Source organism: Monodelphis domestica, chromosome 6 (assembly GCF_027887165.1).
Source record: "Monodelphis domestica isolate mMonDom1 chromosome 6, mMonDom1.pri, whole genome shotgun sequence".
In the NCBI taxonomy this organism is placed as follows: Eukaryota; Metazoa; Chordata; class Mammalia; order Didelphimorphia; family Didelphidae; genus Monodelphis; species Monodelphis domestica.
In genome coordinates, this window is record NC_077232.1 from 3,496,773 (window position 1) to 3,510,004 (window position 13,232).

The 13,232-nt window shown below is 51.3% G+C and overlaps 1 protein-coding gene across 1 annotated transcript in view; it reads right to left on the reverse strand.

The window, feature by feature from the left end:
* ANO1 (anoctamin 1) overlaps positions 1-13,232 on the reverse strand; it is a 158,701-nt gene that overhangs the window by 65,392 nt on the left and 80,077 nt on the right. Inside the window, 2 exon segments of the mRNA XM_056801174.1 lie at positions 427-578; positions 1,363-1,461. Of these exon segments, the coding sequence (XP_056657152.1) occupies positions 427-578; positions 1,363-1,461 (251 nt within the window).

Genomic DNA, 13,232 nt, shown 5'->3' on the forward strand with positions numbered 1-13,232 from the left:
TCCCAAGTAACGGCTCTGGGGGACGGAAGCACTGACCGACCGATAGGGAGGCCACACTGACAAAGAAGCAAAGTATTGTGAGAGGCGGAGGTAAAGGGGGAGAACATTCCAAGCCTGGGGGCAAAGGCTGGACAAAAGCCCAGAGGTGGGAAAGCCAGCTAGTCTTTGCATGCTGCCAGAGTGCGGGGCCTGGCACCTTGCCGATGCCCAATCCACCTTGGTTAAATGACGGTAACTCGCCAAGGACTTATGGGTGAAATCAATATGGAAGGGAGCCAAACGCCCCTCGCAGAGGCTGCCCAGCGCACCCGAGTCAGCACAAGGGCTGCCCTCCTCTTGGGTTCTAAAGGCGAGCTAGCCAGCTGCCCAGGGAAAGATTGTCCCAGAGGCCGGGAGGCCCTTGATTGGGGCTCAGCCCATACTCACAGGTGCTGCTTTTCCCTGGAGAAGGCAAAAGAGAGTCTCTTCACGGTCTGGGATCCGTGGTCACCCACTCGGGGCTGGATGGGCTCTGTGATCTTCTGGAGGACTGAGTTAATTTTGTTGATGAGGCCCCGGCTCTGGTTAATCTGGTACATCTGGAGAATGGGGGAGAAAGGAAACGAGGATCACGGGCCAGTGCTGGCTGACCTTTGGGATCTGCCCATCAACGCGCTTGCTGGGTGCATTAAGACAGACACGCGCTGGGACGCCAAGTCTCCCGGGAAGAGATGGAGAGAACGCAGTCCAGCGCACCCATCCAGCAGACACTCAAAGAGACGCCTGTTCTTCCCGAGAATGTCACAGGGTGCAAGAAGCCAAGGGCTGATTGACAGGCCTGTATAAACGTCCCCTCATACCTCCGCTCCTTGTCTCTGCAAAGAAGCCAACCAAGCTAAACAAACCCTGAGGAACAGGCTGTAAAATCCCCCGGGAACTGTCCATCTTCAGGAGCTCAGTGAGCAGGAAACCGGATGAAAAGGAAGAGGACAAGTTGGGCCAAGTCCCGACAATGGCAGCCAAAGTTTGGTTTAGTTTTCATTAGCCCTCAATGTCAGGGGGCTCTCCTGGCGACTGAGGCTTCTTTGGGTTGGCCTGATGTTTCATGTGCCCTAAACTATGAGCCCCAGACTCAGTGCAGGGCCCCTTCTCTATAAACTGGGCAGAGGGAGGGGAGGAAGGTGGGAGTTCAGGAGCCTCGCACAGTCACTGAGAACACTTAGAAGCATCAGAAAGCCTAGAGGAGACAAGAGACTTGTGACCACTGGCATGGTGGGCCATCTTTGGGAAGCAGCCCAATCCCATGCCAATCTCCTCATCACTGATGACCACCTGGGCTTTCCTGAGGCTATGGTAGGGCTAGAGAGGCAGAGAACCACTCACCTTCTTGGTGGGCATTTTGAGCTTCAGAAATTCAGCCTCTCGACATAGAACATTCCAAGGGGCGTGAATCTTCACAAATCCAAGTCCGTGTATTTTCGTCTGGAAGGAGAGAAATGGTTTCAATACGAGGCAGTTAGGGACTTCTTCTAAGCAATAGAAAAGCATCTAAGTAAATTCTGACCTCTCAAAGGGAAGCCTGTGAAGCTGATTGGCATCTAACAGCTTAATGTGTGCCCTTGAATCCCAAAGTTTCCTAGTCTGCAGACACTGCCTTAGCAAAGTCATAGAGGCTGGAAAGCACGGACTATGTGTGAGTAACTAAAAATACATTGACTGAAACCTAGAATGTACTGGGGGAAGAATGGCAGAACAATGTGAGATAAAGCAAGAGAAGAGAGTGTGGGCATAGTAAGAGAGGACAAAGAGGTCCTTTGGATGAGCTGAAGTCACTTGCAGTGCCAGAGCAACTATATCCTTAGGTAGTTACTGAAAGATTTGGAGGATGACTGATGAGCCAAGGGCAGTGAGAGATCATGGAATCTGGAGAACATGCTGAAGGACTGGAGAAAGGAAAATGTCCCAGTCTTCAAAGAAAGGACCAGAATTTTCAGGTCAGTAAGTATGACTTCAAATCAGGAACATATCATTAAAGGAATGATTTGTAAATATTTAGAAAAAGAAGCAGTGATCACTCAGTTTTGAGAGCCGACCCAGCAGTCTCTCAGAGGGTAAGAGTCCTCTGCCTAAGTATGACAGCCCAGTCAAATAATAGAGTGAGAGACATTGTATGCTCAATCCCATGTACGTAGGCATCACACAGTGTTCTGCCATGGCATGGAGATTCATTTATTATATAGGCTTAGTGAGTACATACTTCTTTGGCACACAATCAATTTTCTACATATATGTTTCCATAGAACTTAACAACAGATGCATAGCCTAAGGAGATAGTCAACAAAACATTGTTGCTATAGATGAATGACATAAACAGGGTGATCTAGAGGTTAGTTCTCCCTGACCTAGGAGTTGACCAGTTAGGAGGATCATTGTTACTTTTGTTCAGCTTTCACAATCAATCACAATTACTTAGGAGATGGATAACAAAACATTTCGTAGCTAAGTACATGGTTAGAGGGCAATTTAATGACAGACCAGATTTAGGTTTTTCCTCAATTTGCAAGTTCCATTTTTCTTGTGTTACTTTAAAGCACCTGGCAATGTTGCTTGGTTTCTGTCTGCAGTGGAGTGTGTCTTGAAGGTGATTGAAGTTCTTGGCTTGCCTGGCTTGTAATGGGAGTGAATGTGGAGAGGGAAAGGAGGCGGGTAATGATCTTTAGGTTTTAATTCTATGAATGTAATCTTTTAGGGTAATAATCTGGGGGGATTAAGGAGGGATATGTGTTTGTTCTATAAGTCTTTGCTCTTATATTATTTCTTTTGTATTGGAGAAAGAACAATAATCATCCATTAGTGAGGGAAGTTAAAGAGAGAAGTCACAGAGGGGGATCAGTGGGAGCCCCATTTCTCAAACTGTGACTTTGTCAGCCAGTGAGGGTTTGATGGTTCTCAACAACTCAGGGCCAGCCTGGCTTATCCAGAACAAATCATGCAGGTTGGGCTAAGCTGATTTTCTTTTTGATGGGTTATTGTTGGGCCTGGGAGGTCAGAAGAATACTATGGACTGCTTCCCTTCATTTGGGAAAAGCATTAGGCAAAGTCTTTCAGAATCTGTGGTTGTGGAGGAGAAAGATGTGGACCTGATAACAGGACAGTGGGGTAGGCTGAGAAATGGTGAGAAGGCAGATGCCTAAAAGGAGTTACTAACATGTTCAGAGAAATCTAGAAGGAGATCTCTAGAGGAGTGCCATGGGGGTCTGTGTTTGTGCCATGCTACTGTATAATCAAAAATCTGTTACCCTAAAAAAGAACTACAGTCCCTGGGAGCCCACTGACTTTCTGTTGTTACTTACTTCCAGTAGACAGGGAATATTAGGTGGGGATGTGGAGGGTCCCTCCTCTTTGGCTTGATGACAGTGAGCTTGGTGGTGGTAAGGCGGGTGTCCAAACTGGCTGATCAGTCATGGGCACATGATTTTTTTTTATTTTGTATACTTTTTATTCCTTTATTTCTAATGATAATGAATAAATCTCTAAAAATATAACTTTTTATTATTTGAGATATAATTTTAATTTTTACATTTTTGGCAACCACTAGTCAGAGAAGAACCTCTCAATTTTTTAAGATAGCCTAGATAAAATTTTTTAAGCCATGTTTCTCCTGCCAAGGCTCCCCACCCCCCACCAACTCCAAAAGAACTCCAAACTCTCTTAGGTGCTGTTGCTTTACTTCTGTTGTCCCCACCTTTTCCCTGGTTGCCCTCCCTACCAGCCAGGCTATTTTTAGTTGGGGAACTCTTGGCGAAGAAGAGATAAGCCTCTCATTTCACCTATCTGCTTGAGCCCATGTTCCTCAGTTCCTCACTGCTGCTGCTGATACTACCTGCTCCTGCTCCTGAATCCTCCTCCTGATCTCCAGTCCCCAACCCTGACTGTTGTTGTTGGTCCTGCTGGGCTGCTGGTAGCTGCTGCTGTATCTTTGGAACTCATAAACTTGGAGCTGCTCTCTAGGGAGCAGCTGCCAAAAATTGGGGTGTATTTTTCTTATGCAACAATTAGCCTCCTAACTCCCTTTCCATGTGAAAACAAACTGCTCCCTAGAATTTTTGCCTCGGGGCGGGGGGGAGGGAAGGAAGTTACTCTTCCAAACAGCAAGTAAAAATTGCAAGCATGGGGCACTCTTTGAAAGAGCAATGCATTACCTATTTCAAACAGCTTTCAGTTTTAGGATGTTTTTTTCATGAGTGCACTGATCCTTTCACTTATCTTGCCTAAGATTCAGGGGAGAAATTCATCTCTCTACAACCCTTTGCCATTTGGGCCTGCCCAGTCTCTAAGATTCATCCAGTTTGGGATTCTTCAAAACCATGTTCTCCCTCGATATGGGAGATCCCAGAGCTCTGACAAAAGGAATCTGAATGGATAGAGAAAGGAACTTGGACTCAAGATGGCTAACAACCTTTGAAAATTTTAATGAGCTAAATATCTTAAATTGATTTTAAGGGGTCTTAAGAAATAATTTTAGATAACTTATGGTTTCTGAATGGATAATATTTTCTATTTATATTATAAAGAATGTTGTATTAAAGGTAGAGAACCAAAGAGATGTTCCCACCAAGGTGTTTCTATGAAGCAGGAAGCCAAAAAAAGAGCTCCTGAAAAAACTTCAGCTTAATTTACTTCCACCAGAACAATCTAGATTTATTGATGATGTTCTAGAACCAAATAAGTTTTACTTTGTTTAAAAATATTTGCCAAGGTTGAAAGATTTGCTACATCTGTAAAAATTGTAACAAATATCCATCAGTTTATAGGGATTTTTTATGTCATACAGCAACTTATATGAAATATGATAGTGGGTTTGTTTGCTATTATAATTAACTGGGCTATTGTGAATTTGGGGTACTTTGGTACCTCTCTGAATGTGCATTATCTACTGTATTACTGTTTTATTCTGAAAATCATTTGTACTCACCTAGTGGTTAAGTTAAAAAGGAAATGGATCTCATTTTTTTGGGTGAGAAACCTTTTTATTCTACCTCTCCTTGACTGACACAGTGTGTCACTGATAAGTTATATATTTTTTATTTAAAATTCCCTTTTTATTATTGTTTTTCCTTGCATGTGCAATATAGTATCTGAGTTTTATTTTTTTTCTCTGCTTTTTGTATTTGAAGCACATGTCAACAGTATTGAGAAGATTTTTCTTTTTTTATTTGCAGTAATATAAGTTTAAAATACATTTATTTTAATATTAATGCATACCCAAAAAGCTTTAGACTATAAAAATGATGCCATTGATTGTTTTAAAAAATCATGGGACTTTGCTTAATGATTTTGTCTGATTCCAGGAGAAAGGAATACAAAAAGAGCCATTGCACAGTGCCAAAGAAGCACAAAGTTACCTAGTGCCAATTGAGCACAAGGTCAAATGGACCAACCAATCCCAATGGAATTGATGAAATATTGAGCCAAGACAAGAGGACTTTAACATCTTTGGGGTTTGAGGTTGTGGCTGTTTTGACATTTGTCAAAGGCAGGTTTTCCTTGTCCCACATTCTACCAAGTATCTCAAATTTGGCTCCTACCTGGTCCCTATAATCTAGTCCCTATTCTATCTTCATTGTGTGGCAAAACTTTCTGTAGTCCTGGCTGCTGATTGAGAAAGTGCATGATTACATAAATCACTTTAATTGGGCTCTGATTCAGGTTTATTTTCTTAAAATTTTTACACATAAGACTTTGATAGTCTATATTTTACCCAGAAATTATTTTTTCTTTTTTATTTGGATTTTTAAAAATGTTTTTGATTTCTCTTGTCAATTGATTCTTATACCTCATAACTCAGCCACGCATCCCTAAGTGATCCCTGTGTTTTTCAATTACCCTCTACAGGGGAGAGTGTATTATTATTATAAAATGCAAATTTTAAATTCTTTTGAGAGTAATTTTAGGTTAAGAAACATGCTACCTTTCCGAATCCAGAAAGTGAACTGTTTGGAGAAGGCACGATGAAGATGCCTTCACAGATCATACCCTGCACCAAAAGATCCAGAATGAGCTTTGGGATGTGGTGATCTGAACTGTGTGGGGTTGAATACATTTGTTTTGTATGTATACTCTTATGCCAAAGGGGACTGCCCCCTAACTGGTTTTTGTCAGTGCGCCTAGGAATTTTGTTCTATTTTCCTCTTATCCTTAAATTATTGTAATTTCAAAGTTGGTTATGTTTACAAGATCCATTGGAGAGACTAGTCTTCCACAGATCTCAGGGGGAAGGCATAATTGAAAATCTTTTACCCTAAAAAAGAACTACATTTCCCAGGAACCCACTGACTTCCTGTCATTACGTACTTCCTGTAGACAGGGGCTATTAGGCAGGGATGTGGAGGGTCCCGCCTCTTTGGCTTGATGACAGTGAGCTTGGTGGTGGTAAGATGGGTGTCTGAACTGGCTGATCGGCTGTGGGCATGTGTTTTTTTTTTTATTTTGTATTCCTTATATTTGTTTAATTCTAATGATAATTAACAAATCTATAAAAATATAACATTTTATTATTTGAGATCTAATTTTACCTTTTACTTGACCCTACACACCTGTTAGAATCTTGGACTCAAGGATAGCTTTGGGTGAAAGAGTACCAAGAAGTAAAATTATTCCAAGCGCTTGATCCTTTGAGCACCAATGTTCTGACACTGCTAGGCTGTGTAGCAGAGTCAGGAAGACCTGAGTTCAAAACCAGATTTAGACACTCATTTTGTGACCTAAGGGAAGCTTTGTCATGGAAAGGACTCTAGTAGAAAGGACCCTGAGATGTGAAGGGGAGAGCTCTAGACAGAATGAATAGGAAATAATTAAAGGGATGGGAAAGGCTTCCTGTAGATGGGAAGGGGGGGGGGTGTTAGGTGAGACTTAAAGGATTTAAAAGACATGAGCTTGTTTCCTTCTAAAAGTGGGACACCTAATTAAGTAAGGGTGAGTTCAGAAAGATAGACAGGTGGATAGAAGAGTCTGAATGACTCCAGGCAAGTCCTTAACCGCTTTCACCCTCGGTTTCCTCATCTGTACAAGGCTGAGGTTGTATTAATGACTCTGCAGGTCTAGACTTCCCATTTTACAGAGGATTGTTGATATGCCTGACACCCAGGGAGAGCTGGAATTTGCCTCTGGGGCCTCCTGACCAACCAGAGCTCTCATGCTTTCTTCACCAACAGAAAGGAAGCCCGCTGAGGGCAGAGACAATTTCATTCCTTCCACAAGTTTCAAGGAAGTAGCTACTCTGCCAGGCATGGGCCAAGGCTCTGGGACACAAAGACCAGACAATGCCCCCTCCCCCTTCCATGACAAAGATGCGCCAGGAGAATCACACACACATTGGAGCCTGGGGGATGCTGGAAAGGGGAGTCCTGGGCTCGGAGAGGAGCCATTCGGACCCTATTCGCAGGCAGGGCAGGAACCATACAGCAGGCGCTCAATAAATGCTTGCTAAGGGGCTCCAGACCTTCTGCACATTAACCTCTTGCAGCCCCAAAAGATGCTCTTGTGGCGCTCATTTTAAAGGAGGGAAATGAGGCTCCTCAGATTGCTTTGCTCAGGGGAGAAGGTGGGGCCGGGGGGGGGGGGGGCGGGGGGAAAGGGGGGATGACATGGAGCTTTACACTTAGGCTAGCAGAACAGGAAACCTCGTGACCAGGACAGAATCTGAACCCAGGGCTCCAGGCCACCGAATTGGGATGCCTTGAAAGGCTGGAATTCCTGGATCCCAACTGCTCCCCCCCAGGGGCCAGGCTGGGCAAGGGCTTTACCATCATTGTGCCTCTCAGGAGAGCCCTGGAGGCGGATGGGAAGATGAGCAGACAAAAGTAAAGTAACTCACCCAGGGTCACTTAGCTGTCAAGTAGGGGAGGCTGAATTCGAATTCAGATCTTCAGATCGAATTCAGACTCCAGGCACCGCCCTCCCTAACAATCAAACAACCTTTCTCTGATGTATGGAGAGCTCAGCTGTCCAGAGGAGTTAGAGGCCAGCAGTCCTGAGGGCGGATTTGAACCCAGATCTTGGGGGAGTGGAAGCTCTCCCTGCCTCTACAGCTGCCCCAGGCCATTCCTGGGAGGGAGCCACCCTCACTCTCTTGAACATGGAACAAGAACTGACTAAGGGCCTGGAGTCCTGGCCCTGCCCTGGGCACTGTGCCAGCCACCATGCCAGGCCAGGGGGCACCAGTGCCCAGGCCTGAGCCTCGGGGCCCCGGAGCAAGCGATGGCGAAGGCTCAGCACCCACGGAGGGCTGGTGGGCTGAGGAGGAGCCACTGGCCTCGGAGTCAAGTGGGGGGGCCCAGGCTGTGTGACAAAAGGCGAGCCCCCCAGCCTCAGTTTCCCCTTTCAAACAGAGTCTGTGGCACCCTCCCGAGGGGCAGTTCCTCAGCACAGAGAGCTCAGGGTGAGAGGCCTCTCGTGTCCCCTCTGGGCAGCCCTGGGGGCGCAGGAGCCACAGGGATGGCACAGGTGACAGCCTCGGAGCCCCAAGCCTCCCTCCATCCGGTGGCCCTCCGGTCCCTAGATCAAGGCTAACCCCTGAGGCAAACAGTGCGCTGCTCTGGGGTCCAGCCAGCCCAGGCCGCCTTCCACGTTCGCCTCCGCCTCCGCCTGGGAACCTTCTGCGGCTGGGTCAGACCTTCCTGGCGGGGTGACCCTGGACAAGTCACTGAACCCCTTTGCCTGGCCCTTGGGGCCGACATGCATTGGCCAGCCCGGGCCTGGCACGGAGGATTTGTGTCTGTGCCTGCCCCTCCCCCCAGCCCTGTTTGGGGCTCCCCAGATTTCTGCCCAGGATTCCCCCTCGAGTGTTAAGGGGGTCCCATGTGCAGTTTCTAGGGGTGTCTCGTGGCAGAGGAACAAACCTCTTCATGGCCACAGACCCAGGAGTGTCCTGGCACCCGACAGACCAGGGAACGGAGGCCAGAAGTGACTGACGCATGGACACACCTGCCGGGTGACCCTGGACAAGTCATTTCATCCGGTGTGCTTCAGCTTCCTCCTCCCTAAAATGAGCCGGGAAGGGAAAGGGCAGCCCCTCCCCCCAATGAGGTCAGGTCACGCCTGCACAAAAGAACTAAGGCTGGACTTGAACTCAGGTCTGCTGTGACTCGGGGTTCTTTCTGGACTTCTCCCCTCCCCCGGCTGCCCAGCCGTAGCGTGCCAGCCTCCGCTGCCCTGGGCCTCCCGGAAGCCCGCTTTCATTAGGGCCATTTGCCATCCGGCCCGTTTGCTTATCTGTGACCTCTGTGCAGGGAGACCTTTCCCTGCTCTGAGCCTCCTCGCGCTCCCAGCTCTGCCCGTGCCCAGGCGGCCCCCCCCCAGCCCCCCCAGCCCTCTGGCCCCTCTGGCCCCCCCAGCCCTCTGGCCCCCCCAGCCCCCCCGGCCCCCCCAGCCCTCTGGCCCCCCCCAGCCCCCCCGGCCCCCCCCCGCCCCCCGGTCCCGTGTCCCCAGGCAGGCTGGTCACCCCTGAAGCAGCAGCGCCCAGTCAGGAAAGAGGGAGCTGGGCGCGGGCCGCGGGGAGCCAGATCGCCCGCACTCCCGGGCCTGCCTTCCGCAGGGGCTCTCCAGTGCCCCCCCCCCCCCCCCCGGCCTCCAGGGCATGAAGTGCGGCTATTCTGGGCCTCGAGGACTTTCTAAAAATAAGTGACTCCCGTCAGGGACGTCAACATCCTCCCGGCGCGGCTTCAGCTCTGGAGCTGGACAGGAAAAGGTGGGGGGGGGCGGGGGGGGGCGAGCATGCTCCGTTCAGGAGGCCTCGGACCCCGGGCCAAGACCCAAAGCCTTTTGGGGGGCCTGACTAGGACCCTGCCCTACGCGGCGTCCCCCTCTGGGGCTCCTCCAGCACCTGAAACACCTGGCCTGACCCTAACTTTCCGGGCTATCAGCTCCCCTCGAGGCCTCCCTTTAACGGCGCGGCATACAGCAGGTGCCTAACGAGAGTGCCTTCTTGTCTCTTCCGCTCGGACCCGGCCCCTCCTGTTGGGCTGCGCCGGACTCCCCGGCCCTGACGGGGCTTTGCTTGGCAGTGACGGGAGCAGCTGGCTATCTCCTCCTCCAGCTCCCGTTACAGATGGGGAAACTGAGGCAAACGGGGTAAAGTGCTGGCCCAGGGCCACCCCGATAGGAGGCGTCTGAGGCCAGCCTGGAGCCCAAGAAGTGGAGTCCTAAGGCCAGGCCCAGCCCGCAGCCCCCTCGCTCGGGACGTCAAGCCCGTTCCAGGGGGTGCCGGTGACCCTCCATTGATCTGACACCCCGTCCTGCCTGCCAGACTTGTTCCAGCGGTCCCAAGGGAGCCAGGCCAGGGTGGCCACGCCAAGACAGAGCCATCAGGGACCCAGGAGTCCAGCCCAAGGGGAGCAGGGCCCTCGGCCACCCCCACTGCAGCGTCCTGCACGGCGAAAAGCCACCCAAATCACAACCTCTTGTAGCGGCCTCCTCCCCGCCCACGCTGGAAGAGAGACCAAGATGGCGCAGGGCCGGCCATCAGCGCTCCCAGCAGCAAAGCTCTCTGACCGTGCCGTAGCCCAGCGAGGCTCGGAGCGGAGACCACCGAGACCCTGCCTGGAGCAGGGAGCAGCTGCGTGGCACAGCTTCTGCCGACAAAGAGCTTCCCTACCCCCCTCGTGCCTCAGTTTCCCCATGGGTCCAATGGAGCTGGCGGTGCCCCCTCACAGGGTCCTTGGGAGGACCCAATGCAACAGCATCCATAAAGCATCCTCCTCTCCCCCCGCCATGTCAGAGAGGCTCGGCAAACAAGGGCACCATCCAGAGAGGCAGTTTGTGACTCAGCACGGCTGCTCCTGAGCAAGGCTGAGGAGGGCCTCCACAGCCCGCAAGGCTCACCTCCAGGCACGCTCAAGCCAACCTGGCTGACTTTGGAAGCCAGGAAGGACCCGAAACACACAGCACTTTCCCATCCCTGCAAGACTCGTGGGAGAAACTCGGCACCCACAGAGCCACCGAAGGCTCGGGGCCAAAGGAGCCAACTTCCCCTTACTCAGACCTGGGCGACCTCTAGGTAGCTCCCGGGAAATTCCCACGATGCTCAGTTGAGTTGCAAGGGGGAGGCGGCAATACTTGCTCTCTAGGATCAGCAGAGAGAGGAGGGGGAACCTACGGGTCAGGGCCAAAGCTCCCCCTGGGTGATAAAAGCCCACCTGGTGCATTTGGAGAGTTGGGTTGTTTGCTTGCTTACCTTTAATCTCTCTCCCTCTTCTCCCTCCCTCCTTCCCTCTCTCTCTGTCTCTCTCTCTCTCCCTCCCTCCCTGTCTCTGTCTCTGTCTCTGTCTCTCCCCCTCTCTCTCTGTCCCTCCCCCCCTCTCTGTCTCTCTCTCTGTCTCTCTCTCTGTCTGTGTCTCCCTCTTTCTCTCTCTCTGTCTCTGTCTCTCTCTTCCTTTCTTTCTCTCTGTCTCTGTCTCTCCCCCCCCCGTCTCTCCCTCCCTCCCTCTCCCTCCCTCCCTGTCTCTGTCTCTCCATCCCTTGAAGAGATTAGAAAATTGGCCTCTCCTATCTAGCTTAAATATTCTTTCCCCCAAAGGCCCGAGCAGTTGGGTCTGTAGGCTCTCTTCCCTTTGAAATGGAGCCGTGTGGCTGCCCCCCTCATCCCCCTGAGCCTGGCCCGCGCGGCCCTCCCATATTCCCTGGCATCCAGGCGCTTTTTAAGAGATTCTGCCCGGCTTTGCTTTTGTCCTGGCATTTGCTTGTGCCGAGGGCCCTTGGGTGATGCCCTCAATGGCAGACCACTGCCGGGGGCCGGGTTCCATTGGCGCACAGACAACTGGTCTCGGACCTGGACCGAAGGCGTCCCATCCACAGCAGATAGGTGAGGTGGGAAAGGTTTAGGTCTGTGAGTGTCCGAGCCATTAAATGCACCAACAACTTTGAAAAGTAAGAGCGAGGGGCAGTCCACCTGTGGCTCAGTGGATGGAGAGCCAGGCCCAGAGATGTGAGGTCCTGCGTTCCAATCTGACCTCAGACACCTCCTAGCTATGTGACCCTGGATAAGTCACTTCACCCCCATTGCCCAGCCCTTACTGCTCTTCTGCCTTGGAATCCTTATGCAGCATTGAGCCTAAGCAGAAGGGAAGGGTTTATAAAAGAGGGTAAATGGGAGGATTCAGTGGGCACCCAAGGGAGAAAGTGGCCCAAGGCAGCCTCGAAGGCCAACCCTCAAATGGAGATTCATTTCTTTAGAATCCAGAACGAATGTGAGTCTCCTTTGGGGCTGTGCCCATTCCAAAATCTTCTTTAGACTTTCTCAGAAACCAGGCTGCCGGGGAGGGGTGTGGAGGGGTGTGGAGGGGTGTGCGCACACCACAGGCACACCCTTAGTGGCTCCCCAAGTCCCCAAGTCTTCCCAGCCCCGGTTTTGGGACAGCCTGATGGGAGGAAGGAGAAAGGCCTCAGGAAGTCCCCGAGTGGCCAGCCACAATTAGCCCTTTGTCTCTCCCCAGGCGGGCGGCCTGTGCCTCGCCGATCCAAGCAGCAAAGCGGCGTGTCCGCCTGGCCTGCGGGTCTCTCCTGAGCTTTGTCAGGAGCCTCCAGCTGCTCGGAGGGCCTGGAGGCATCTCCCCTCGGCCTGGCCGGGCGCTCCATCCCTCCATCCCAAGGCAGCCTTGCTCTGAGAGCCCAGCCTTCTCCCAAGGGCCCCAGCGCCCCCCACTAGCCGGCTGCAATTGTCTCCATGGCACCCGCTCCCTCAGCCCAGCATCCAACCCCCCATTCCCAAGTGCCTCTGCTTCTGCCCCTCAACATCGATCCCGCCCAGCGTCCTTCTCGTGGCAGCCCCTCCTCAGCCTTTGCCTGAACTCTTCCTCTTCCTGCCCAGCTGCTCCCTAGCCCCAACCGTCCCCCATGGCTCTCTGCCTGGGGCCTTGCAGACCCAATACTAGGACACACAGACTGGCTCTAGCCTATCTTTAAAGGGGGACAACCTGCTCCGCCTCCCCCATTCCACGATCTAGATTCCCTGCATGAAGAGCTCCATTTCCCACTCCTGGGCCGGGGAGGGGATGGCACTGATTTGGCCTGGGTCCTCTCCCTGGGGGAGCGTGAGCTCCCAGAGGCTGGGGCCGCTGGCACAGAGTAGGTCCTTTAAGGGGATGAGCATGGTTGCTTCTCCATCAAGGCAGAACCAAAACCAGGAGGGAAGTTGAAAAGGGAACAACTGAGGCCTGAGGCTGGGAAAACTTCTTACCCTGAGAGCGGTGCCAGAA